A 27,337-nucleotide genomic window follows, 5' to 3' on the forward strand; every position below is an offset into this window, starting at 1 on the left:
CTCTTTGTATTTTTGAAAAAACTTTTTAATAGAGAAATGTCATTTGTCANTAATTTATATAATACTGTCCAGACGATAGAAATCTCTCCGTAGCGTGGCGCTACTGACGGCGGGAAAGTAGTTCGGCTGCCCGATGACGTTTGAGGTGTTTATAGGGAACTTTTACTATTTTTTACGGATACCGGTAGCAATTTTTTCGTAGTTTTATAGGAATCGTAATTATAGGGGGGTCGACTGTACTACAAATTGATCTCAAAGAAATTTTAACAGCTTAGTTTTTCATATTTGAATTATAGAATGTGCTTATGTGTACATATTAAATTCAATTTTAAACACTTTACTTCTCTTTACAAAATGAATTTTATTCTTCTGATTTTATGATTTATGATTTTATATATATACATAGTATATCAGGTTGCTCTGGAAAATTTTTAAAAATTGCCAACCATTTTTCCAGTTAAAAATTTTTTTTTCATTAATTCAAATTATTTATCACCACCAGTTTTACTTATTAATGCAGGTGCTGGTAGCCTTATCAGTTTGGAGTCTGGAAAGCAAAAGTAACATGTTAAGCAGTCACTTAGAAAAGGGGATCATTTCTGAATAATTTTAATAATTCCGAATAACACATTTGATCACAATGTTTAAACAGCATTTCACATGTTATATCATGCCAAAACTTTTATGCTTTAATCTATTGAAAAGAAGATCAAAGTGAAAAAAATGTCACTCCAAAAAATTCCTCAGATTTTCTCTCAGCTGATAAAAATTCCCCAATCCAAAAATGCTAGGCAGCATTGCATGGAAACTGCAGTTCTCAGTGTCAGTTTTTGCTTTTCTGTTCGAACTTGCCACATGATGTCATGACATTGCTAAGAGTGTGGAACATGGTATTCCCATTGCACAAGATGCACATTCTACTATTTTTCCTGAAGCATGTTTTGTGATTTGATTTTGAAACTATCTACTCAACTATCACAAAGTTGATTTTGTGGTAGTTGAACAAGTTTCTCTTGTTACTTTTCTGGCTGTTATGTACACACTAGCAGACCCCGCCACGTGTTGTTGTGACTCAAAATGTATCTATTATAAATGTATAACACTTCCCCCCGTGGGGGGGAATTTTTCAAAAAATCCCTTCTTAGTGTACATTCTCTTGACATACCCTATTAAAACGCAATCAAAAACGCCAAAAACCGCATCTAAAATAGTATAATAGAAGCCAAGTTCTTCACAGTAAGCCTTAATCCTGTCCATCTCCCCCAGTGGGGGGAATTTCGACATGTATATTATATAAAAACACGTGCATATTCGAATGCAGCGTTGTGTCAAAATTTTAAAGGAATTAGTAGGAACAAACAAACAATACATTTTTATTTATTTATTTATTTATTCGTGTGAATTGTACAGAAATTTTATTTTAAAATAATATATATATTTTTTTATATAATATTAAAAATGTTAAAAATATTGTTATAATATAAAAATTTAATTAATTTTATTAATCAAAACAGAAAAACCAATAAAAATTCGTCACGCTAAAGTGCACAGAATTACACAATATATATTTGTTTATTAGTCAATTCAAATTTGAAAATAACCTCTTTGTTTGTTTAAAATAATCCATTAGTATTTATTCTTGGCCAGATGACAGAGGCCGTTAAGGAATAAGCCTAACGTTATGGGGATCCAGGTTCGAGTTCGGGCGAGTGGTCTTAGTAATTTTCTTGGGCGTCCTGTTTCTGATATGTCAAACCATATACCTCATCGTCCGGTCTCCCTCATTGTGGGCCTTGCCAACTTACGATGGATATGGATAAAAGGCCCTATTAATAACCGCACAGGAATGAAAGGCCTAAACTGAAAAATAAAAGTGTTTATTGTACTTTTTAAAAGTTTAAATATGTTAAATTTTTGTTACAGCAGTATTACTAATCTTAAAATTTAAAGAAAGTAGGAAAACCAATCAAATTCATCGATTTATGCGGATATAATGCACGAAGACGTTTATTGGTCAATTCAAATTTTGAAAAAACCTTATTTGTTCAAAATATATTATTGATTAACATTTAGCCTATTTTAAAAACATTTATAAAAAATTTTTAATGGTTTTAATATAACAAAATTTCTAATTAATTTAAATCAATCAAACAAACTTAAATAATAAAATTTATTGTTTTATATAGATATAATGTACTGTACGAAGATGTTTATTGGTCAATTCGAATTCTGAAAAAATTTCTTTAAGTATATTAATGATTTAAAATTAATATCGATTAGTATTTATTCTATTTTTAAATGTTAAAATCATTAAATTTTTATATTACGTCAATACTTCTAATTAATTAAAAAAAATTAATCAGAGTAGGGAAACCAATAAAATCTATTCTTTTATTTAAATGTAATTAGTACGAAGACGTTTATTGGTCGATTCAAATTCTGAAAAAACGTCTTTGTTTAAAATATCTCATCGATTTAAAATTATGTAAAGTTTTAAACCTAAGAGACATTTAAATTTTAAAATATTTAATTTTATAGCCTCTAATCGAGCAATTTAGATACATTAAACAATTAAGGACCACCGTGTTAATTTAATTGTCACACTTCGTATTCATTAAAAATTCAAATTTCCTACCATTTTAACCAATGAGAACTAATTAATCAGTCGTGTTATCAAATATTAAATTAAATTTAATAAGGATAGGAACCAATAAAGACGTCGTAATTTACAACCAGGCGTTTTTCATTGGTTTATTTTTGAATTTTCGAAAATAATTACGTCCAGACAAATTACATATTTAATGCATGAAAGGCGCGGTGTTAATTAATTACACTAATTTTATACCGGTTTAAGCATTTAAGCATTAAATTTGTCGATTCAATAAAAGTTTAAATAAGTTTTTTTGGGTGGTTTTTTGTTTAACAATTTAAATTTAAATCCTTAAACGTTTTTCCTTTGATCTGGATAATCGACAAAATCGTTTATTTTCTTTATATTATTATTTTTTTTATCGCTTTAATGCGTCGCTGCTGAATATAACAAACGTTCAGTTTTCTCAGCAGGGAACCTCTACTTTCCATTTACACTTCAGTTGCTTAAGTAAGTATCGTATACATAGAAAATATTAAAAAAAAAAGGAGGCTCAATTCACCGAAATGAAAGAATCTCTTTGATATTTATCGAATCCTCTCTCTGAAATGTAAACTCGTTCGTCCAAGCATAAAGTCCTCCTAACAACTCGCATGTAACTGTAAACGCACGATCACGTGATGCGAATTTAAGGGAGAAAAACGAGTGTGATCCGCGGGAAGACCCGTTCCTGATCTTTTTAGGATCATCCATACACCAGCGGAATCAATTTCCTAAACATGTAAGGAAAAAGATATACCCTAAAACCTGAGGGAATTCTTCCAACTAGACGACTCCGCCCAATCAATTTAACTTCTTCCTCGGTGACTCTTCATTGATTCTTTCCCTAGACACATCCAAACTGGTCACACGATAGCTTCTGTTACGCGTGACATTGTTAACAAATCATCTTAACTAGGTAAGTCCACTCGATTGGGTGATAGGGAACTGAAAAATCCAACTAATCTCTTACGTACTGTACTGTACTTACCGGATGAGTTACGTTATTAAAAAAGAATTAAATATAACTTGTTTTTATATTCAAGTTAGACAGAATTTTTGCTTTTTCTGCAAATTTATCGGATCGGTAAATCACCGATAGAGAATTTGTTATTTCCTAAAACGAAAAATAGTGTTCTGATATAAGAGTAACATTTTCCAGAAACCATCTATTACCATCTACTATCAAAGTAAAAGGAAATGTTGGACAGAAATTCCTCTTTACTACAGGCAAACTTGTATAGGGGCCATTTCTAAAGCGGCAATGAATTCTTCTTGCTGTATAACACTATTTTCTTTTTACTTTTTTTTTCTACATGCCTATTTTTTAAAGTGCCTCAATTGTATAAAACTAGATAACATCTACTTTATAGTCTATATGCTATACCTATCCATTTTTTTCTCTCTTTTTTAAAATGGTACATATATAAAAATCAAACGTATGCATTGATTTATTTTCTTTATGTACGAAATTAATGCGTATAATTTAAAATTCGTTAACGGCTTCTGTGTAGAAAAAAAAAAATGGTATAGGAAGTCCGGGTGATTATCTAACTGAGGTGGAGGTCTGATGCGTAGAAAATAAAGCCGGAATTTTATATAAAAATAGTTCCGGGGTATATATTCGGAGGGTCAAATTTAATTGAAAGGAAATTGTGAACTTTTTAACACAGTTTGGTATCGTATTTTAAGGTGGGAAAGTTAAGGACGTCCTCCAACTAACAGAGGATGTCGTGCATCTATCGAGCTTAACAGAGGCTTGTTAACAATTAAAACACAATGTCGACGACTTTCTTAACCTAATATCTTCGATGACTAGCCAATAAAATTCCCAAATAATTGCGCGTTAAACACTTCTCGGTATACACCTAAGCGAACAGTCCGATAACAACATCCTCGTTCCTTTTAGTGACTAACCTAGTTCGAAATGACGTCAGTGGCGTAGAGGGCAGGCACCGCACAGAACCAGTCGATATAACGATGGCGTCTCAACCAATAGTTGTCATCTACTGGCCTGGAGTTGGGCCGTTCAACTCGAAAATAGAAAACCACCTCGCAGACAACTCGGCACATTTTTTTGTTTGTTTCAACGCCTAGCTGCGAATCGTTCACGTGTAGGTCCGGTGCATTGTTCTTCGTTTTTTTTACACGTCAGATATGGCTTAATGAACACCGTCTGCTCTACACCCTTCGCAACCTTATTCGGTCCTACACCAAGTAGAATTATGGGCGAATGACGCAGTGGATGCTGACAGGATGTGGAGATTCTGTATCGGATTCTTATGGATATTAATACAGGCATCGAACTGTGTTAGAGGTGAGTGTTAATGGCTTCTCTGTATAATTTCTTTAACTTTTCTCCAGTTAGAAAAATTTAAAATAAAAAAATAAAAAAATTGAAGAGTCGCGATGTAATTTTCATATTTTACGATGGGTCGTTTCAGTAGTGTAACAGTATACAATATACAAGTAACGCGACAACTCATCATTTCTAACGAGATTAGAGGGGAAAAAATTATATGTATACGTTTACCTGCTACTTCATTACACTTCGAAGATTGAAATTTATATCTTATTAAGTTTATATCTTATTTTCGAGTATTATATCCTCGGCGTAACGAGGACGGAAGATTAATTCACCGAAATAAATTACTGTATTTTAAAATTTAACTCGTTAAATTTAATAGAATAATCATTAAAATTTTCTATCCAAAAAATAGAAAATTTTATAAATTTTCTGTATTATTTTCTACATAAATTAATTATAATTATATCTAAATTTATATTAATACTAATTTGGTATAAATTCTTTTTTTAAAATATTATTTAATTAGAAAAAAAAACTATTAAAATAAGTAAAAATGACTAAAAAGATAGTTACTTTTTTCCCCTATTTTTAAAATATAATCATCTTTAGATTTATCGTTTAATTATATTTTAAAAAATTAAATTTTAATTTGAAATTAATCAATATTACTATTACTTACTCATTTAATTATTTTTTTATTAATTATAATACAAACTTTGTAATTTTTCAAACTTATCAGTGTACAGGTTACCGTACTGTACACCCGAAAAATATCCATATCGGTTTTCAGAATTTATTAAATTTAACAACCGTGCTGTACTTGAAAAGGGGACGGTATCGGTTTCAAATTTTTAATTAACCGATATATTGTATAGGAAAAGGAAAATTTCATCCAACTTTTGAAAATTAATCGGCATGATGAACTCGAGAATTAATCTTTTCAAAATTAATCATCCTGAAAAGAACAGTATGCTCTTATATTTATATATTTAATTAATCTTTACGACGTTCATGAAAAGGAACGGTCGTCTTTTCCTGATTTTTATAAAATTACTTCGCATCTGTACGTTGTTGTAACTAAATTAAGATGTTTAATACCGAATTTTTTGAGATTTGATGAAAATTTAGATGTATATTTTACCGAGAAACCATTAGAAAGCGATTGATATGTGCGGGTCGTGTACACCCTCATTCAACTTACCATCATCTGTGTTTGCATGTCTACACGTAATCACGTCTTTTCTAAACTTTCACTACAAAAAAATCGCAAATAAATGGATTTTATATGTGATATAAGGTGATGTACAGCACATTCGAACGATTGGTAAAGTTGTTGTTTTTTTTTCCTTATTATCATCTTCATCTTCTTTCTCCTCTAACTATGCATCACTTCATAAACGCATCACCTGAAGTAATCAAGAGAGAAAGCATTTTTCGCTGTTTAATGATCTCATTAATCTTAAGATAATTAAATGAGATAAAATTATCTGTGTAACGAATTTAATTATAAGATTTGATATAAATTGCATGATTTAATAACGGTAATTTTTGGTACAAGGCGTTATAACTTATATACGTACAGTACCTATACATGTGTATTATAATAGAGTATATCTTCAGCCAAGATAATGACGATTCTGACGTAATTTCCTCGATTTATTTCGTTCTTAAACGATCGATTCCGTTTAGTAAAATGAAATTTTTCAGATTTTTAATATCGTATTTCTATGTTTGTCTCTTTCGCTAGAATTATCACTGGGAAAGTCAGAATGATAATTGGATCCCGTCCAAAAATGGCAGCCATTTTGCTTGTTTAAAGTAGATTTTTAATGTTCCGCAACGTTATTTGATTGATGAGCTTGATTACTTAAATTATCCTTTATGTTTTGATTCGTAATTAATGTTTGCGAATTTGTTAATTTTGTTTAAACTAACGTGTATAAAGTGTCATTTAGTAAAACTGCAATTAATGTGCAGTGACTGCACTTTTTTTTTAATAATAATCTTGCTCTACATAAAAGTGTGTTTTATATATTAAAAAAAAAACAACCCTAATTTCTGTAGGACAAACAAAAATTTCTTCTGAATTCTTTGGAAGAGTTTGCTCTTTAATAAACATTTTATGGTGATTATATCTTTTTATATATCCATTTATACAAGTAGCGAGTACGAAAAGGTTAAATTTATTAAGATTTTACTTCTATAAACCCCATTTGTATGAAATGTAAACATAAGCGTAGGCCTTAATAATATTTATATAACGAGTATGAAGACATACAGATGGTTCGATTATGTGGGAGCATCCACAAACGTATATAATCCTACGCATCACTCCATGGAGATTTGACAAAACAGATGAAGATGCACCTCTTTTCTATAGCGCATGTTCTTCTTTCAAAATAAAAAAAAATAAAATATCTAATCCTATTTTATAATAGGATTAAGAATTTTTCTTTTAAAATTCCGGTATATTTTATTAAATTATACACCAGAATTTATTATTAGATGTGAAAAATCTTATTTAATACTATAGAAAATGCTTTTTAAAGCGATGATAATAATAATTAAATTTGTACAAACTCGATTAACGAAATAAGTCGGTCGTAAGTAATCCCATCAAGATGCGAAGTCGTAAAATTCAGAAAGAAATAAAAAATAAAAATAAAAAAACTCGGTTCAGAACCCAACTCAAAATGCCGATTCATATCTTATTTCGTAATCAGGATAACTTTTTTAAGGTTTCCCTCTCATGAAATAAGGATTTTTGCATGCAATCGTTTCGTCGAATTCAATCCGCATCGTGTTTCTTCGACTGAGAAGACACGTAAAAAAAAATAGGATCACGGAAGCATTTGCACCCTTCGTTCAAAAAAAAATACATATATATATATATATATATATATATATATATATAAATCTACGTATCGAACATCAGGAGTAATGCCCTTTATTCCAGCGCGTGAATAGTTGAAATGATAAAAAGAGCAACTCCCTCTCATCCCCCCTTTTTTTCCTTTATAAAGATATATAAATCACAGTTATATCCCGTCGAGTATTGTTATGAAAGGATCATCACGCAAACAATCGTGACGACAAATGATTTTTGTCGCAGCAAAACGGAATTATCCGATATAGATCGCTACCCGACTCGATTTTACTTTGTAAAAGGGTAGTAAAACATTCATAACTTAGCCTTTCGGGATGTTTTTTACGTAGGTCGATGAATAAAAATAGCGTTGGCGTATATAGGATTACCTTTTTTGTACACAAAGACGTACTCGCTCCTCCTTGTGATTCACCACCCACTCCCCACGCGCTGGTTGTCAAACAATCCCTCTTTATGATTATTAAACGTATAAAGTGATTTAGATAAACGATGCGAAAGTGGGATTAATATGCTTGGAAAAATGATTTATGATTCTTATGGTAATATTTTGATACCTCGGTCTAAGGCCCCCGTTTAAAGCTTGTCGTAAAATACCAGACGGATTAATACTTAATACCTTGTACATATATAATTTTAAAATAATTATTAAGGGAATACGTAAATATACAATGTAGCAAACGATAAGAAAAAAAAAAAAATGTAAAATAAAACGTACGGCCGTATCGATTATTAAAAATAATGCAAATTTACTGACGTATCGGTAAATTTAAACAATAAAAAGATAAAAAAAAATCCACTATTTAAAATCACAAAGCGATCAATTAACTGGCTCGGTTAACTGACTTTTGGGTCATGCAATTTTTAACGCGAGATGAAGGAAAATGGACGTTATAAATGATGGGTATTGTTAAGATTTAGCATAATAGAAATAATATATATATATATATATTTCTTTTATTATGTTATTAAATAACGTAAGGATAAACACAGAATCAAGCAATAGTAATGGTTCTCGCAGAAGACAATACACGGACACACGAGAGAAACAATACTCCGATTAATAGTGGTGGCTGTGTTAATGATACTGACATATACGAGAAACAAAGTTATAAACTAATAATGGCAGTTCTTGTTGATTACAGCGATCGGGAGATATAACAATGAAACGAACACAGAGCGATGTGTGTTCTTAAGGTCAACACGTGTAATTACTACCATTTTTTTTTTTCCTAGTGTTTCTGCGCTGTTTTACGATTATGTAATGCGTTATAACAGCTGAAAGTATATTCACTAAACCGAATATAGAAGCCGAAAGTGTTTATTTTTATGGAAATTTCTAGGCTTTTAATAAGTATTAAAATTTTAACAACCACAACAGCCGAAATAAAAGGAATCAAATCGACTTTTTAACCAATAAAAATTCTATTAAACTCAAATATGTTTACAAGAATGAAAATAATACAAAACAGAGAACATAACTCTAGCATTTTGATCTTTTCCGAAGCTTTTAAGCTGTCATTTTTTCTTCCTCTTCCTAGTAATATTGACTATTTCGCCGGAGATAACGTAATGTTAACAATTCTATAGCCTATAAGATAGAATTTATTCGGGAATGCATTTTAAAGGGGGGGGAAAAAGGTAGGGAGAGAAAAAGAGGAGGCAGTTTATTCAAAATCCATGTTTGACGCATAAAACATTTTTATGTAACAACTGCGAGGGTGAACAAGTCATTTGTTTGTCAAAAGATTTTAGAAGGAAGTTCAAAAAAATGTAAGAAAAATATTCGATAGAGACCGAATCAAAAAACATTTTCTCAACTTTCTACCAACGGAAAATATCACTTTTTTTTTTTTTTCCTTACTATTATTCTCGGATAATCTACAAAATTTAAATATTTTCTCCCGTCTACACCAAAGTTTCACCTCGAAATTTTTGTACGGTTAGAAAATATTTTTAGTGGTTACAATATATATATATATAATGTTAAGACAGCGCAAACTAATGCAAATCCTCGATATATTTTATCTCTCGAAATACTCGTCTAACCTTCTAAAACCTTCAAATTTTTCTTGAAAATTCGAACTTGATATATTTTTCGAGAGGAATCTCTAAGCTAAATAGCAAGAACCAATATATAGATTGGGCATTTACAACGAAATAAAAGTACAGTACTGTACAGTACATCTATTGATTTGGAACGTAGTACAGTGTCGAGTTGAAGATGCTATTTACCTGGGAGGCATTTTCATTCCATTCTTATTATTTCATAAAATCGATACGAAGTATTAAATAAAGATTTTTAACCAAAGAAATTCTTCAAATTTACTTTCTAAGAAATCTGACTGATTGTTTCCTTTCGGGTTCATCAATATCGATTCCTTTTCTTCGACTCGATTCAAACGATACTTTAACTTACTTTCTAGCTTTCTTCTATAGAAAACTTAATAGACCATTCGATTCCCATATATTTTCTGTCTACCATCGATTCCAACGTGGCCATTAATTTACTTTACATTGGCGAAATTTCGGAATATAAGTTATACTGGAATTAAAATTAATCAAAAGCATTACTTACTTTCGATTAATTTTAGTTTCTGTGTAATGTTGGCAAGGTATACTTAACGCATAACCGGTTATTGTGCACTCAATTCATTAATCCCTGTTCAAACACAAAGTGAATCCTCCCTAGTCGATGGATAATTACGAGCATAGAAGTATAGCAATTGGAAAAGTGGCTTACGAGTCTTCTAATAATATTTACTACCTGCGAATCGGGCGAAGGTTCAATATGTTTGTAGCCCCTACAGGGATTAAAACTCATTAACAAAGTCTAAATTCTTGAATTTAATTCTTACTCCTTCTAAAAATATCCGAAAATTTAGTGTGCAACGTATGGCTTTGGGTTTATTATTCTGTTCGGTGTTCGGTTATTTCTGATGTTACACGAGGAATTTTACATAAAGTATGATGGGCAGTTTTCAGTATCCTGAAGGTAAAAAACTTCTTCAATATGGTGGATATAAAGATTCTTATGTTGCAGTTTTATGTAAAGAAATAAAAAGTACGCGGGTTTCTTTGCGAAGGAAACATTTTAAGTACATTTTTTCCGCGTAAGATTTTTTTTTCTTCTTTTTGATCGAGTAGTTTCTCGTATTCCAAGTATTGATTGCTTGGGAGATTGTTAAAAAAAAAAAATACTAAAAATCATATAACTGTCAGAATGTGAGCGGAAGGGATTGAAAAGATGATCGAAAGGAATGAAATTTTGTAAGAAAATTCTGTTTTATAATGAACAAATTGTTTAAAAGGAATGAAGTTCCGTCCTAGATGTAATGGGTGCAATTTTATTTATAAAATTTAAGGCATTAAATGCGAATAAATTTCTAGAAAACATACGTAAATCTGAACAAAATTAAATTTCGAAATGTCTTTAAAACGTGTCATAACTTCAATGCAGATCCACACGAGAGGAGCAATGAGATATTTGACTCTCAAATTTTCGGACACTTCATAAAAGTTTGTTACAAATTCATTTCTTTGTTAATTTCTGTGTATTACAATTTAAAAAAATATAATATTCAATACAATATTTTAATATACTGAAGGCCTCAAAATGGAGAAAGATCCGAGCCTTTCTTGATTTTTGTAAGGCCCTTAATCGCCGAATAGACATTACCTGTTCTGCTTGAACACTCCACCAGACTTATAGACATTGATTATCAGTTGAAATATTTAATATCGAGTAACAAATCACGTTTTACATCTAAGAATAGTTGGCAAATTCTTCGAATAAACTATATAAAGGTATTTTGTATTCAGTAGCAGGTTAATCGGGTTGAATCTCCTATGGAATATACGAAAATCCGTTGGTAGAAGAGAACATTTTTACCTAATATAGAAAATGCTTTGGAGCATAGCGAATATCTACCGTGAGAAAGAACATAAATAAAAATGGCAAATACCATACAGTCAAGATAATCCATCTTAAGAGACATTTTTTTTTCGCAAGGGATACCATTTTCGATGATCAAACATGACTGATGATTGCCAGAGTAGATTTGGGTCATAAATTATCGACGACAATTCTGTCAACGAATAACCAATTCAAATTTTTCTTCCTTTCTTAATGTGTAATGAATTTCATGCGTAAAGTCAAATTTCCTTGATTTTCTTTCGCTTTATGCATTCACTTATATGTACCCTTAACCCTTAACGTATTTGGGCTACTTACCTATTTTTTTTTAACCTTTCCGGCTCTGTTGTATTTAACAGAAGGAAAGTAAGGCCATCGATCAAAAAATGACCCCCAAGACTTTTACATTTTTGGACTCAGGGCACGTTTGAAACATCTAGAAACTCAAAAAAATTGGGAGTGTTTTTCTATATGTTTGGTTGTTAGTGTGTGTGGGGGGGGCACGATTTTGTTCACTCATTTTAAAGCTTAATAACTCCCGTGCCTTTCGTCGAAAATTTCTGAAATTTCGCTGGGAGTTTTGTATATTGGGGGTGTTGATGATATTAAATTTTGGTGGTTATAGGTCGAAGGGGTGAGAAGATAGAGGAGGTCACTTGTAGTACATCGAGTGGGGTCGTACTTGCCGAAGATTTCACTCGTTATTATCATTTAAAACTTTTTTATAAAACTCATCTCTATCCTCAAAATTGAACTATCTGTCGTTTTATAATTGATAATATAACTTTTTTTAAAAAAATAATAAAATATCATAACAGATGGCGCCGTATCCAATTTTTAATTTTTTTTTTACCGGGAAAGTTACTCAACTCTTTGCTGGATTTTTTTCCCTATTGTGAAGTTTCTGTATTTAACGCATTTGTAAAAATATAAATTAAAAGAAAAGGAGAAATTTTTCTTAAATCTTTTCTCTAAGGATTTTGGAGATCTAAACTAAATTTAAAAGCTCATTCCAGTCGGGTAATTTGGCCAAATAGATTAGAATTGGAATTTTCTATTAAAAGAGAGAGGTTATTGACAGAACAGGTCGATAGAGAGTTCTTGACAAACGAAGCAGTCAAGAGAAAAAGATGACAAGGTGTGAATCCAGTTGACAAAATTCAGCACAGTTAGCAGAATATTCGAACTAATTCGCTTCGCTAGTTTATTAAAAAAAAATGTGCGTGGAATTGGTCGAGTTCTTTAACATCACCTTCCACATTTTTTCTCTCTCTCTTTTTTTTATTTACGTGGACACTAAAACAACTCCTGAAATTTTTATAATTGCTACAAATGTGATAAAAGTACTCGAAACTTTTAATTTGTTTGTATAATAGCGAGTGGAATATGTGAGGTCAATACAAACTCTGAATACATTTGAAGAGTTCGGTAGAAAAGTGGTTCAAGTGACAAATAATATAACTTGAATATATATGTGTATGTGATGGACACGATTTTGAAGCTTAATAACTCCTGAGCTTTTTGTCGAAATTTTCTGAAATTTTGCAGGGTGGTTTGTGTATTAGGGAGAAATGTTTGTAGAAATTTTCAGGAAAATCGAACGATTGGTTCGTGGAGATATGGCACCACACATTTAATATCGTCCGAACTATTCTGAATACTTAAAGGTAATGATAGCAATTATTAGGGATGAAAACAAATAAAGAATGACGGGTAAGTCCAGCGACAACGTTACCAGCTTGTGTTTTCCAATTAAATTTTGGTGATTGAAAGTCTAGGGGGTGTGGGGATAAAGGATGTAGTGTGTATCATCAATAGGGTCAGACTTAATGACGATTTTACTCGTTATTAGCATTTAAAATTTATTATAAAACTCATTCCTACTCTCAAAATTAAGCTTTTTGCTATTTTATAATAATTAAAAATATAAAAAGTTTTTTTAAAATAAAATATCGTAACAGATGGCACCACTAAACATTGCCTGGAAAGTTAAGCAACTCATTGCTGGCATATTTCTATTTTTAAATTAATACTATTTTTACATTTTTAATAAAGAAAACTGTTTTCTTACTTACAGATCTATCCTTTCCTCTCACTCATCATCTCTTCATAACAAGTAAACTCTGCACCTAATCATTTATATTGTGATAATAGGCCCATTTATTAAATTTAGAAAACATTTTACTTAAATTTCTAACATTTAATAGTATATAACCTGTACAAAATGTAGTCCAAATTAATATTCTGTTCTGTTTCCACCACTTTGTATGAACAGTCAGTTTAAAATAAGCAAATTACTATTATTACATTATAAAATTGATAGCATAAACAATAAATGAGTTCCTAATATAAATTCCTTATGGTTGATTGATATTTATCAAGTAAAACTGATAAATATAAAATGTAATATAGAATCCTATATTATATACTGTACGGTAACTAATGAAATTTATTATTATAATTAAGAATAAATTTTTCATTAAATCCGTACTTAATTATGAATAATTATCATCAGTAGTCAGCATTTTTATAAATTATAAATAAACTGCAACCAATAATATGGAAGCTGTTCAAAAATTTAAGTATGATTAAATGATTTAAGTTAAAATAATAAGACTTATTTTATATAGAAATAATTTAAATGTAAGCTATTATAATATTAAACAAAGCTTCTAGCCCATAACTTTAATTTATATTGAATTAGTTAGCCCAATAAATAGGGTTGTAATAAATACAGTCAAACCTCTGAATAAAAGCCAGTGACAAAACATTAAAAAAAAATATGCCGTTGTTTATAGGTTTGTCTGTAATTAAAAACAAAATATTTTGAATTATTTCCATAAAAAAATTCATCGTTATTGTATTTGTTTTTATACAATACATCAGGGATGTAGGGAAGTAGCAGAGAGAGAAGTATACCCCAGGGCGCTAAATGTGTGGAAGAACTGTCTTAACTCTTCTAACAGACAATAAAATATATATATTTTTTAATATTATAAATTCGCTGTTTTATTCATCATCAGTACATGCTGTTAAAGCAAACAATTATATGTATTGTACATTGCTTGCGGGTGCTGCAAATCCAGATACGTCTTCGTAGTACAGATGTAGGTGACAGTATTTAAAGGTCGACGTAAACTTGTATTGGGTGTCATTAAAGTTGTTTTTTTCAATTGATAAATTTTGAAAATAGAGGGGAAAAAACACTTAATTAAGAATGTAGTTTAAACTGGACGATATCGAAATGTTAAATACGTGATGAATAGACAGTTAGGAAATGAATTTTTTACATTTATAGTTAGGAAAACACTGTAAAATTTATGTGTAGAATTATAATTACACAGGTTTGTAGATCATTTATAGAGCAGATAAATCTGTACTTGAAACAGGTTAAACTTGTAAATTATATGTGATCCATACTATAACATTGACAGACGTTTTCAACTCCTTAATTCACCCCTCTCTTCCGAGAGGGGTGAATTAAGGATTTTTTCCGGTTTAGGGGTCTGTAATGGTCCCTACCCCTTACAAATTAATGCTTTCTTTACTAACAAAGACTGTTTTTTATTATTCATTAATAAAAAAGAGATATCCTACATATTTCATTTGTTCAAAAAAAAAATAGTAAAAGGGGTCTCTTCTACCCCCGTATCCCATACTAGCTCTCCACGACCCCGTTCAAGAATAGACATAGATATTATATTACAAAATTATAAAATTTACTCAAGCGACGAGTGTTCGAATTTCAATGCGAATTTCAATAATTTAAATCCAAAGAGTCAATTGACATTATAGAGAAATCGCTATAAAATGCGAAATGCGATGCGAAAATTGCATCACGACGAGTCAAATTCAAATATTATCGGATACGATGCAATCAATTCCACAATTTTCTCGCATTTTATAGGCGATTCGGACTTTATGTAAAGTATTATACCGACAGACAGTGCGACGAGCTTCGTTTTTATAGAAGCGAGTGAAATTTTTGGGTGTGACCGACACTTAGAAATGCTTCAAAAGTTGTCGGATGTGTTGTAAATGATGAATATTAGAACACAACGAATTCTTTTATGGCGACTTTGACGAATACAATGAAGTTTTTTAAGTGTGACGAATATCTAAAGGAAGGTTTTGTGCCGCTAAACAGAATAAGCTTTTTATTAAATTTGTCGAGCATCGAGACCCGATAAATTTATATAGAACATAGCGTGACGAATTTCAATATTACATAAAAACACTTTTTGATAAAATATTATGAATAAAGTTTATTGAAATTCTGTAAAGATTAACAAAGAACTGTGCAATGTTTGCGATTAGAAACACTTGATTGACGCCTGAAAACACGCAAAGATTTTTTTTCCAGTCGAATTTATCGACGTTTTGGGATTTAAAATGGAATTCTTTTTAAAACATTGTATTAGGAGAATTAAACAATGAAAACTTTATAGATGTTTAGAAATGCGATAACGCTATTGTAAGCGATAAATGTCGAGTTTCTCTTAGCAAATTTTCATTCATTGTTAACGTTATCGATAAGGAAAATCTATATCAAATGCGGCATAACAGCATTGAATCGAACAATAAGAAATCAATTAGAATCCGAGTTATATGACAAAGATCTGCCAACGTCCACAAACAAGCTTATCTAGAGCGCATAGAAACGAGCTAATTAAAATAGAAAAGGGCATAATATTTTACTGATGTTTTGACAACGACCATTTTTCTAATCTCGGATTTTGAAACATTCCAGAAGCATTTATTACTAGAAAAGAAGAAATTGGTTGGAGACACGCTCTGTATGTGTGTGTATGTGTGTGTCTCCTCTCTCTGCTCCCCCTTAATATCAGATCAATACTCGACTTGGCCAAGCAAGCAGTCTTAGGCAAGAGTCGCGAAATTTGTTTGAAATGAAAATGTTGACTCGAAAAAGTAGCATCTTATCGTGTTCCCATCCGACACAAAAGATGTGATCAGCATTTTTGATGTCTCGAAAACCACTAAAACATACTTTTTCCCTTTCTAAAATATCCATATAAACGGTTATCGTCGGGTTTTTCCATCTCTGAACATTTAAAGAAGAAAAAGAATAAAGTGTGTTCTGCCACGAGAATCTTCCCACTAAAATAGTAAGTAGGAAGAATGGTATGAAAAATAGTAATTATGAATAAGAAAGTTTCCTTCTTGATTATGTGGTATTTTACTTTTAAATGATTTATTTAGATTGTTGAGAAACGCTTTAGAAAATTATTGATCGAGTCAGTGGGTTGTCTGAACAATTACAGTGTAGAAGGAATAGAGTCGAGAGCGTTAAAAAGAAACGTAACGAGTATATATTGTGATTAAACACGTTTTTTATTACCGTTCTTTAACAGTAAAGTACTAGTAAAGTCGCTACAAGTAAACATATTTTAACTATTGAATCATTTCCTCTCAAGCATCGAATCACTTCACACTAAATGAGGTGAGGTCATTGATTCTTCGAAATAAATATTTATATAATTTAACCATTATAAACTCTTACAATTTTATTATTATTATTTTTTTAACCATTAAATCATCANTTACTGTTATTCTACAGCGTAGAAATGAGTTATTCTCTAAAAACCGCGAGAGATTTCTTATATCCTTTCTGCAAAAGTTTTATGAATCTAAGGAGTTGGACTGATCCCGAAAAGATTCTGAACAGACACATTTTCCATCCTATAAATCAAGGTTTATCTCCTATATAGCAAACTACAATATGATATTGGTTACCTCACCAATAAATAAACTGGACGAAACACTTGTTAGTTCATAACAATAATAAATTAGATTTTATTCAATACTTTTTTTTTCTGTATGAAACATCAAGCCACTGAAAAAATTGTTAAAAAGCCATTTTTTTCCTCTTCTACTTTAGTTGTTTACCGTTCTCGTCCTTTCACTTCGACTACTTACAGCGACGCCTAATGACTATAAACTCTTACAATTTTATTATTATTATTTTTTTAACCATTAAATCATCAGTCAATTCGATGTTATTTCCGTTACGAAGAGGTAGAAACTTGCCGATTAAACATATCTTATCTTATATTAATCCCGATAAGGGTGTAGATAATAAGTAAAGGTGATTCTGTGTTGTTAGTGTAGTAGTAGTAGTAGCATCTGGAATTGAATACGTTCTTCACGACTTTACCAAATGGTGCTTTAGCGCCCGGAGCAATCTGGTTCAGCAGTTCTTGACGACAAATAGAAAATTTTCCGAGTCGAATAAAAATAATAAAAATTATCAGCTCGTTCAGTTTATATCTTCGGGTTTTAATAACGAGAAGAGAACGTCGTATGGAAGAGCAATTTTTAATTTCGTTTTTCGGATAGATTATTCCGCTTTTGGTTTGTTGTATGTACTCTTGGATTTTTATAGATTCTTTAATTTCTTCGGTATGTTTAATTAAATGTCAAAAATCTTGAAAGATGTACCGTTTGTCAAAAGTTGATGAGGCACAACTTTGAAGTGATGAAGTACCCGTCGAACGTGATGAAATGTTAGGAATGCCTTCAGATATATATATATTTAGAATGCAATGCTAAAGTGTTTTGTGATTGCACTAAAGAATTTTCTGCAATGAACGCATTAAAATTATAAATCAGAATACGATGAAATTTATCGTGAAAATCGCGTGAAATTTTTCTAAAATTCTAGTGTGATTGTGAGAAAGTTCGTGAAAATTTAAACATTTTTCTCGTCTATGTATGCGTGTTTAAATTCAATCTTGTATGTCTATATATACAAAAAAAATAATTATATACTATATATAACTGAATATACATACATTTTTTTAGGCTATTATTCACCTTATATAATTATTTTATGTAAAAAAATACCGTAATAACTGAAACGATATCTCTCTATATTAAATCATTCGAGCATCGATGACATTTTCTCATTCTTTTTTACCATCATAATTATCCTTCGTTATTAAATTCTATCCTCAAAAACCGACCAAAAATTAATTTTCTAAATTGACAAAAACTAAAATTTAAAGAAAAAAATAATGATTTTTTTTCCGAAATTCAACTAAAAATCACTTTTAAAATTCCTCTTAAGCATTTAATTACGGAAAACTATTGAAGCACACGAAAACAATTTGAACAGGAAACAGTTGACAAACAAAGCGTTAACGATAAATAAAGTCGTGGAACATTTAAGAAAAAAAAAAATGATTATATTTTCTAACTCGGAAACGCCTTGCTAACATCTTTTTCTATTTCTAGAACGGATGTTGGGTCAGTAATTAGGTAGGTCAGATTCATTCACCTGTGAGATGTAGGGCAATAGGTCAGGTAAGCTTAAAGTAGAGAATTCTCTGTTGGATAAGAAAAATCTGTTTATCATTGCCTCTAGAATATCGATTGAAAAATTCACACCTCTACATTACCACGTTCCTTTTATATTTCTCTCTTAGTATTTGTACATTTTTACGCTCCTATACTTGTACGTTTTTATGATTTCTTTTATGTTTCCTCTCTTTCCTGTAATTAAACTAGTGCCGAAAACACCGTTAAAGTAACCGAAATTTCCGTATCGTGTCCGAATTAATTAATTACTAGAACTCAAACGAGATTGCTCCAGTTACAAAAACTCTCGGATCCATTAATAAAGATACTCTGCCCTGTCGTGCGCTATTAAGTTCATGTAACACGATAGTTACATCAAATAAACATTTTTATAATAGAAACTCACGAAATATTTATTCCTCCCAAAAATTTCTGGAATATGACAATTAAATTTTGTTATTCTTGCATACATTGCAATGGTTGTATTTTTGGAAATTGACTGGCATTTTTGGGATGGAATTTGTACCGTTAAAGGTATTTTTAATAATATTAAAATGTTACTCCTTTTATTTCAGATGTCTCGGATGTATCGCTTAATAATACTTCGAAAGCATCCAGTGAGAATATACAAAAGAGATCTCATCTCAGGAATTGCTGCAGTCCGTCTTTGAAAGAACAACCATCTGTGACTCGTTCACATTTGGTCTTAGTGCCAAAAGAAAAACTATATACTAGTGCTCAAGTTAATCGCAACAAAGCGGGATTTACTATCGGTGAAGAAGATCTTAGGGAAGATGAAGATAATAGAGTGCGAAGCACGAGATCCAGCTCGATCGTAGATCGCGATTTAGCTTATTTGAAAGACGTTATCACACAGACGACTCCTTTTCTTTCTCCATCAGTTTTTACTGATGAGCCCGAAAGATATTTCAAATCACGGAGTGATCCATTCAAATCTACTTCGACATGGTTGAAGAGGGTGGCAAGAAGTGATAGCCGCGAAAATCTACCATTTTTCAGTTCGGTTTTATCCTCTTTAAATAACTCCCTCCTAATGGAGGAACTGGAAAATATTATGCCATTGGCATCACCAAAAAAGAAAGAAAGAGCTTTAAACGCTTTCCACCGAGCCAGAGAAGAAAAATCTGACAATCCTTCTATCGAAGACATCATCAGTGATATTATTCATCTTTTGGGTGGTAATGTGAAGCCTTCTCAACCATCCACGCGACCATTTCATTCGCGTATTAACGACAGGGGTCCACCGAAATTTGATTTTCAAGAGGCACCCTCGGGGTTAGCTTCTACTAATAATGTATTTCCCAATGCCCAAGACGTGAGCCAAATATTAGGACTTTTAACAACCGAGCCTTCTTCGCTATCACCATCTTTCGCATCTACAATAGAAATCACGAGTACACCGGTAGCATCTCCTTCCACGTCATCTTCTATTTATATATCTACATCATTTATGACTTCCTTCACAGATTCGATTTTTGTAACGAAAACGGCGGATATAATTAGTTCTAGTCTTGTCTCGTCTACAGATTGGTTACCGTTGAAGGAACTACCAAACGGAACCACTCACTCAAATTCCATCACGGAAGAACCAGTAATTATCACTGCACCTATAGCACCTTCCACTTTCGAGCTCACGGTCACTAACGTTATAGGAACTCAAATAACGCCTCAGAACACGACTTCATCGACAAAAACGCGCTCGAAACCAACGACGGACACTAATATCGTTTGGGGCAAAGTGTCCGATGTCACGCAACATCCAGCCATTCAGGCAGACGTCGGAAACAAACACCACCTGATAGATCCAAGACCTCCAGCTAGAAGAAACAGCACGGCAGACGTGATACCAATAGATATCGATAAAGTACGCCCGTTAGGTAAACCTTCCAGAGGATCCAGTCACACGCATCTACGTCCAGAGACTCAACAGAACGGAGATAATTTAAAACCTATAAAACCACCCGAACGACCCTCCAGAAAACCTTACAGCCCAACACAGATACCAATAGTCAGGTATGTAGTAAAGATGTAAAGTGAGTAAAACTTTTCAAAAATCGCACAAGTTTACCCAAACTATGTGAATGGTACTTCTTTCTAGCACAACCGTTTCGTGTTTGCAGGATAGACACCTGTATAGTGGGAGACGATACGACGTGCAATGTGGAGAAGAATGAGAGATGTGTTACCGAATACGGTGTAAGCTCCTGTTACTGCAAACCCGGTTATGGAAGAACTTTACAGCGTGGACCATGCCTCCGTATATTACGTTTATTCTACTTTAGTAATAAATAAAGTAATCGAAACCAATAATTCTTACTATTTTTCTTTATATTTTTTTTTTTTTTTTTTAGCCGTTCTGAAGCTTCTATTCTCCTTTAATGTTGATCGTTTGGGAGACAGGAAATTGCACTATACTTCGAGTTATTCGAAAACAGAGACCGAAGAGTATAAAATTATGGAATACGAAGCAAACCAAGCTGTATGTTTATGCATTATTTATTTATTTATAACTTCAATTTCATTCCTGTTTAGAATAACACCGCGTCGTTTGAATATGAAATTTTTCGGGACGTGACAAAAATCTTAGGCAATATGTATTTTCAATACATAAAAATAAAATGGAAACCGTGATAGAAAAAGTCGAAACACGAAAACTGATTATTTGATATCTTCTTCTGTTCAGGTTTCGACGTTGTTTGCATACACTACGTTCGCTGGAGTTTTTGTTGGTGCTTCAGTAAACAATTTATACAACTCCGAAGGGAAAATTGCAGTAAATGCTACAATGCAACTAGACGATCTGTCTCTTACTCATTCCAGAGTATCTTTAGCTGTTCAGTTACAAAGAGAATTGGGAAATGCAATCATCAATAGAAGAAACAGAGTCGGAGACAGCAAACTGTACGCAGAGCGTCCTCTGACTACCAGTTCTTTATTAAATATACAAGGTATGCTATTCACTAATTTTAAATGTCGTTAACTCCCTTACAAAGTTTACGTACGAGTTTCTGCTCTTCTGTAGATATCAATGAGTGCATCAGACCGGAACTGAACGATTGCTCACCCCATGGGACTTGCTACAACAGTTTCGGAACCTTCGGTTGCATCTGTTTATCAGGTTACACTGATAAATATCCCGATGACGAAAGAATGAGTGGTAGAGTCTGCACTGGTAGGTAATGCAATGTTTACGTAGTGTGTACTGTTTTTTTTTCCTTTGTTCCTGTTCTATTTTACTACAGAAATAAATGCGATCGTGCGTGACGTAAGAGCTAAAGTATAAGGACACTCCACTACTAAGATAGCAATTTCGATCATCCGAAAAATTCACGCAATCACGCATAGTGCTATGCTGACAATTCTGTTTGGAGTGCAGCGAAGTCTAGTTGCTGCACTGGAAATATTTGATTCACGTTCTATTTACTTATTTTTACACGAAAATTATAGCCGTTAGGGTCACAAAGTGAGCGAATAAAATTTTCAAATTGACGAAATTTATATTACCTAAATGTAGCTCTTAGAATAATAATAAAGAAGTAGGGTTTCAATAGTAACCGAGATCACTAAAAGCGTGATTAAAGAGCAAACAGGAACATCTAAAGAAGTGATTTATTATTATAAACTTGAAAAGTTACTTAAACTATCAAAGCGAATTGCACATATTTCTTCTCTGTGTACACCTAGAACAAATTTTATACGTACAAGAGCAACAAAATGGCTCGGTTTAAGAGAAATAAACTTATTCAAGCGATAATTCAAGCAGGAATGACTATTATGGTAATTTAATGTTTGTTTTGCAGCCTGTTCTCCCGATTATTGCAACAAACATGGAGAATGTATTATTAATGACGGAAAGAGAGAATGCAGGTAAATATTATTATTTAACAAATATTCTAATAAAATATAAATTTATTTTTATTAACAAATATGGAATTTATTTTTAAATAATTAGATGCCACGGTAATTACATAGGCTCGAGATGCGAAACGGACGGAGAAGGTAAGGTCTCCGTTAAGCCTGATATACCTGAAGGTATACTTGAACGTGTGAGTGACAGAAATGTCAGTTTTTTTTCATCCACATGTTCAGGTATACCTGCCAAGTATACTGGTACATATGTACCGGCTTTAGAATTGATTATCTTGATATAACTGATTGATTCCTTATTCATATTTTAGTATTGGGAGTCGCTTTAGGTGTATCTTTAGCAGCTGTAATTGTTATAATCTTGACTGTTATATGCCTTTGTCTCTGGAGGTGAGTTATATCTCTTTAATTCTTGTGGCATTACAGAAATTCCATGGTAAATATTCAATCGCGCGTGCATATAATACATATTTATACGTACATTTACTTCCAGTCGACGATGGAAACGAGAACAGAAAAAATGCAAATCAGAAAGCGACCAGGAATTATGCAGCTATATGACTAATTCCAGGAATGGATACAGATTAACAAACATGGTCGATCACGTCAGGTGGGCACATACTGGCGAAACTGCAGCGAATACTTTTATGGTAATTTATAAGAAATTTATATTCTGTGTATTCTACTCTAACTAATTTAATTAAGTCTTTTAATTTTAATATTATTCTAGTCTACTACTAATGCAAATACCTCTTCGCCTACTGAAGTACCCATGAATCAGTCGCGAAGTAACACTATAAAAGAAGAAGAAAGTAACGGTAACATGTATAATAGATTAGGAAGACAAAGGCCGAGAATGACAAGAAACGAAATGGTAAATAAATATAATTTTCGATCATTTCTAATGATATTTTCTTAAATAAATATTGATTTAATTATAGGTTCAGTCGGCTAATCTGTATCAAGATGTCGCAAGTCCCGTTTGGGAGACTCCTTATTGTTCCAATCACTTAACAAGTAATCCTTATTCAGCAGATGTACTGAAACCGTATTTCAACTAAAATAAATACGTATACGTGGTACAGTACATGCGGTATTTATAGTTATCTACCGCGTTATTTTATGATAAAGAAAGCTCAGATTTGAATGCCTGAATGCTTTTTAATTTGCATTGAGTTTTCGAACTGAAAAATAATGGCCGGAAGCGAAAAAAAAAATAATAATAATGAATATTTTTAAAAATGTTTTAATTACTTTTAATGTGTCCATGCACAATGTCCGATGGGAAAAAGTTATTGTTAAAGGTGAATATGTTTTAAAAAATGTTATGCATTCTTCAAAAAGTTCTATTTAATAATTTGAATCGGAATTTTAAAAATCTTTATTAAAATACTCGAGATGATTTAACCTCGATGTGCACATCCCATTCACCTATTATAAGGGGTTGCGTGGTGAAATATGCATCGTTATGGGAATGGGTAACCATAAGTTGCAGTTATAAAGATTCAGCATGTCCCATAAAATCTATCAATATTAATTTCAGGGCTGCATTTTACCCAACACAAAATCAAGTTTCTTGTTGTGATGGAATATATAAAAATTCAGAAACTATACTAAACTAAATTTATTAAATACGTTATATATAAAAATATACTAAAAAAATCTTTTATAATCAATATTTTAATACTTTTAATTAAAGAATTCTTTCTAAAAAAAAATATATATATATATATAAAAAGAATTCCTGGAAGCGTGAAACATGATGGATATGATAGAGCTAAGCATCTTTTATAGAATATTTCTCTTGATCTCCATTATTGCTATGATACTATAGGTAGAATCCAGTGAAGAATAGATAAAATTAGCGCTTGTATTTCGTATTGTAATATGGTTTTAAAACTATCCTAGGATATAGTCATAGTTTATGATATACTGAATCATTCTGTGCCCTATCATTTACCTATTTCCTTGGCTAGCATGTAGAATCAAAGCCTGAATGTGTGCATTGACATCCATCCAAAATATAAAAAGATTTGTTGAGGATGTCTTGAGGAAAAAAAACAAACAAAAAAACATAAATAATAAGTGTTATGGGTTTGATACCAAATAAAAAAAAGTCCAATTGTAAAATATAACTTGTAAAGTATTACAGATTGTAAAATCATCCTACATAAATTATATCATTATTACTATTATTGATTAATTTATAAAGAATATTTGTAACGTGCAAACTTCTAGTCATAAATCAGATCAGGATAAAGAACAGATCGTGATTTGTTATTTCAAAAAAAAGGGTAAAAAAATGAAAAAAATATTTAAAAAAAATAATAATAATTTAATTGTAATGTTTTATTCAAATATAACGTTTAAAACACAATCCGTGTCTTATTTTTTTCTCTGCGTGTGTTCATTTTTATGTTTTGTTGTCGTATCAAAACATAATCTAACACAGAATAAATTTTAGTGTATTGATCGCTGTTTCCCTGTTTACAGCAGTTTGACTGGTTAAAATATTGTAATTTACAATACGTTAACCAGTCAAACTTCATGTTAAAAGTTGAATGATTACATCGACTTTTCTATGAGATATTTTTGATATTTTTTAAGAAATAAAACAGCGACTTATCGATTGATTAAAAATCCTTCACAGGCTTTCATCCTATTTACGTATTTTACATTTATATAAATAAAATCAGAACAAAATGACTTATATCAATATTTTTAATAGTAATTTTTTTCTCTAAATTATTACTATAATTTTGTAATATTAATACTAGTTGTATTCCGTGTAAGCTAAGTTATTGATATTAATGTTCTAAATTAACTCTAATTTTCAGAGTTTATCGCTAAAAGATGGAATTAAAAAAAAAGCCCAAAAACCCTAAATATATTATTATTTTTCTATAGTATTTCCCTCAATAAGAATGGAGCCGATGTGCTGTATCTTGAACGCGTACATCACTCCGACGTCGTAGTAAAACAAAGAAAATTCTGTGTGAACTTTGAAAAATAAAGAAACTGAAAATGTAAACATTACGTCATATGACGTCGTGTTACGTTTTATTACTTACCCCCTCTAATCTCAAATTTTCTACAGTAATGTTGGAAGTTTTAAATGTATTATAACGATTTAAACATATCTTATTATTTTCTAATATATGTTCTACCTCGAACACTAAACTATTTTCCTTTACGTACAGTACGTAGAATAATGAACATCGGCTCCATTTTTATTCTGGTAAAGACTGTACAGTAAAACCTGTGTAAAACGGAATCGCCTGGTACTGAATATTTGTTCGGGTTTAGCAGGTTTCCGTTTTGAACAAGTGTTTTTTAACATAGAAAATTGCTCCGTTCCGAAGAATTTTTTTCTGTTTATAAAAGTTTTTCTCCCTTTATTCAGGTTCCGTTTTGGGCAGGTTTTTATTCTAATTTCTATAATCTAAATTTTAATGGTAATTTTTTTTATAAAAGTTACTCTAAATAATTACTATTTATTACATATAATTTAATAATAAATAATCGTAGTTGTGTTTTGATTAAGTATAAGAGCAATTTTTGCTATTAAAATAAAATATAACGTTCCAAATATATTAAAGTTAGAAGATAACCAATAAGCGTTAGCGTACAAAAAAAGTAAAACGAACGGTAATTGGTTAATTTCAAATTCTAATTCTTCATCATTGGTTTAAGTACGACGGCAGAGTTTAAGTAAAAAATAATAATAATTCTGGTAGACGTAACATCTTACAAATAATCTGATACAGATCTTTAAAGCTTTTGTTTGTAATATTCAGTAATATATTAAATTTTCTCTATCAGTTTTTACGGTATTTCGTCTCGAATTTTTGTAATCCTAGCGTGAAATTTGTTAATCCTATTATTCCGCTGGAACATTTTCTTGAAAGAAAGAATAATATAATCAGCATGAAAAATTTGCGATACGTCGATCCACTTTCCATAATTTAATCAGGAATTCTGCATCGTAATTAGGAATTTTTGTAAGAAATAATGATTAAATCTGTGTTATTTAAAAATTTTGCCTTGTGCAATGTCGGACATCGAATATAATAATAAAAAGAAAGGAGATGTTAAATTAAACCCGACTTTCTTCAAATAACGCCGAAATGAATACAAACTATAATTATTATATATATTAATTATGGAAATAAACTCAGTTAATTCCCATAGATATTTACATTGAAATTAGTTTATATATTTACTCCCAGATGGCAGTAAATGATTATTGTAATTCAGAGTCTTTAAAATTGAAATTATATATTTTAAATAATTTATTTTAAAACATAAAATGATGTTATAATGCAGTAATTGCGTACAGAATAAGTTAGAAATAATAATAAATAAATTTAGTTTTAGAAGTAAATTATTTACTTG

The 27,337-nt window shown here is 31.1% G+C and overlaps 1 protein-coding gene across 1 annotated transcript; it reads left to right on the forward strand.

Moving 5' to 3' along the window:
• Positions 1-4,597: 4,597 nt before the first annotated feature.
• On the forward strand, positions 4,598-25,007 carry LOC111635086. Its single transcript, XM_023379951.1, has 12 exons — positions 4,598-4,946; positions 19,630-21,088; positions 21,196-21,332; positions 21,427-21,554; positions 21,759-22,023; positions 22,098-22,247; positions 22,876-22,942; positions 23,028-23,074; positions 23,254-23,332; positions 23,436-23,592; positions 23,673-23,816; positions 23,884-25,007. The coding sequence occupies exons 1-12, from the start codon at positions 4,886-4,888 to the stop codon at positions 24,001-24,003; spliced, it is 2,814 nt and encodes a 937-aa protein (XP_023235719.1). The 5' UTR covers positions 4,598-4,885; the 3' UTR covers positions 24,004-25,007.
• The last annotated feature ends 2,330 nt before the right edge of the window (positions 25,008-27,337 follow it).

This window comes from Centruroides sculpturatus, unplaced genomic scaffold, assembly GCF_000671375.1.
Source record: "Centruroides sculpturatus isolate CEXI.00-Female unplaced genomic scaffold, Cexi_2.0 scaffold700, whole genome shotgun sequence".
In the NCBI taxonomy this organism is placed as follows: Eukaryota; Metazoa; Arthropoda; class Arachnida; order Scorpiones; family Buthidae; genus Centruroides; species Centruroides sculpturatus.

What these genes read in the sequence shown, in the direction of transcription:
- LOC111635086 (XM_023379951.1), top strand. Translation starts at nt 4,886, where the DNA reads ATGTGGAGATTCTGTATCGGATTCTTATGGATATTAATACAGGCATCG. An exon ending in TTCTTTATTAAATATACAAG is followed by an intron (nt 22,024 to 22,097) that starts GTATGCTATTCA and finishes GCTCTTCTGTAG; the next exon opens with ATATCAATGAGTGCATCAGA. An exon ending in GAGTGGTAGAGTCTGCACTG is followed by an intron (nt 22,248 to 22,875) that starts GTAGGTAATGCA and finishes TTTGTTTTGCAG; the next exon opens with CCTGTTCTCCCGATTATTGC.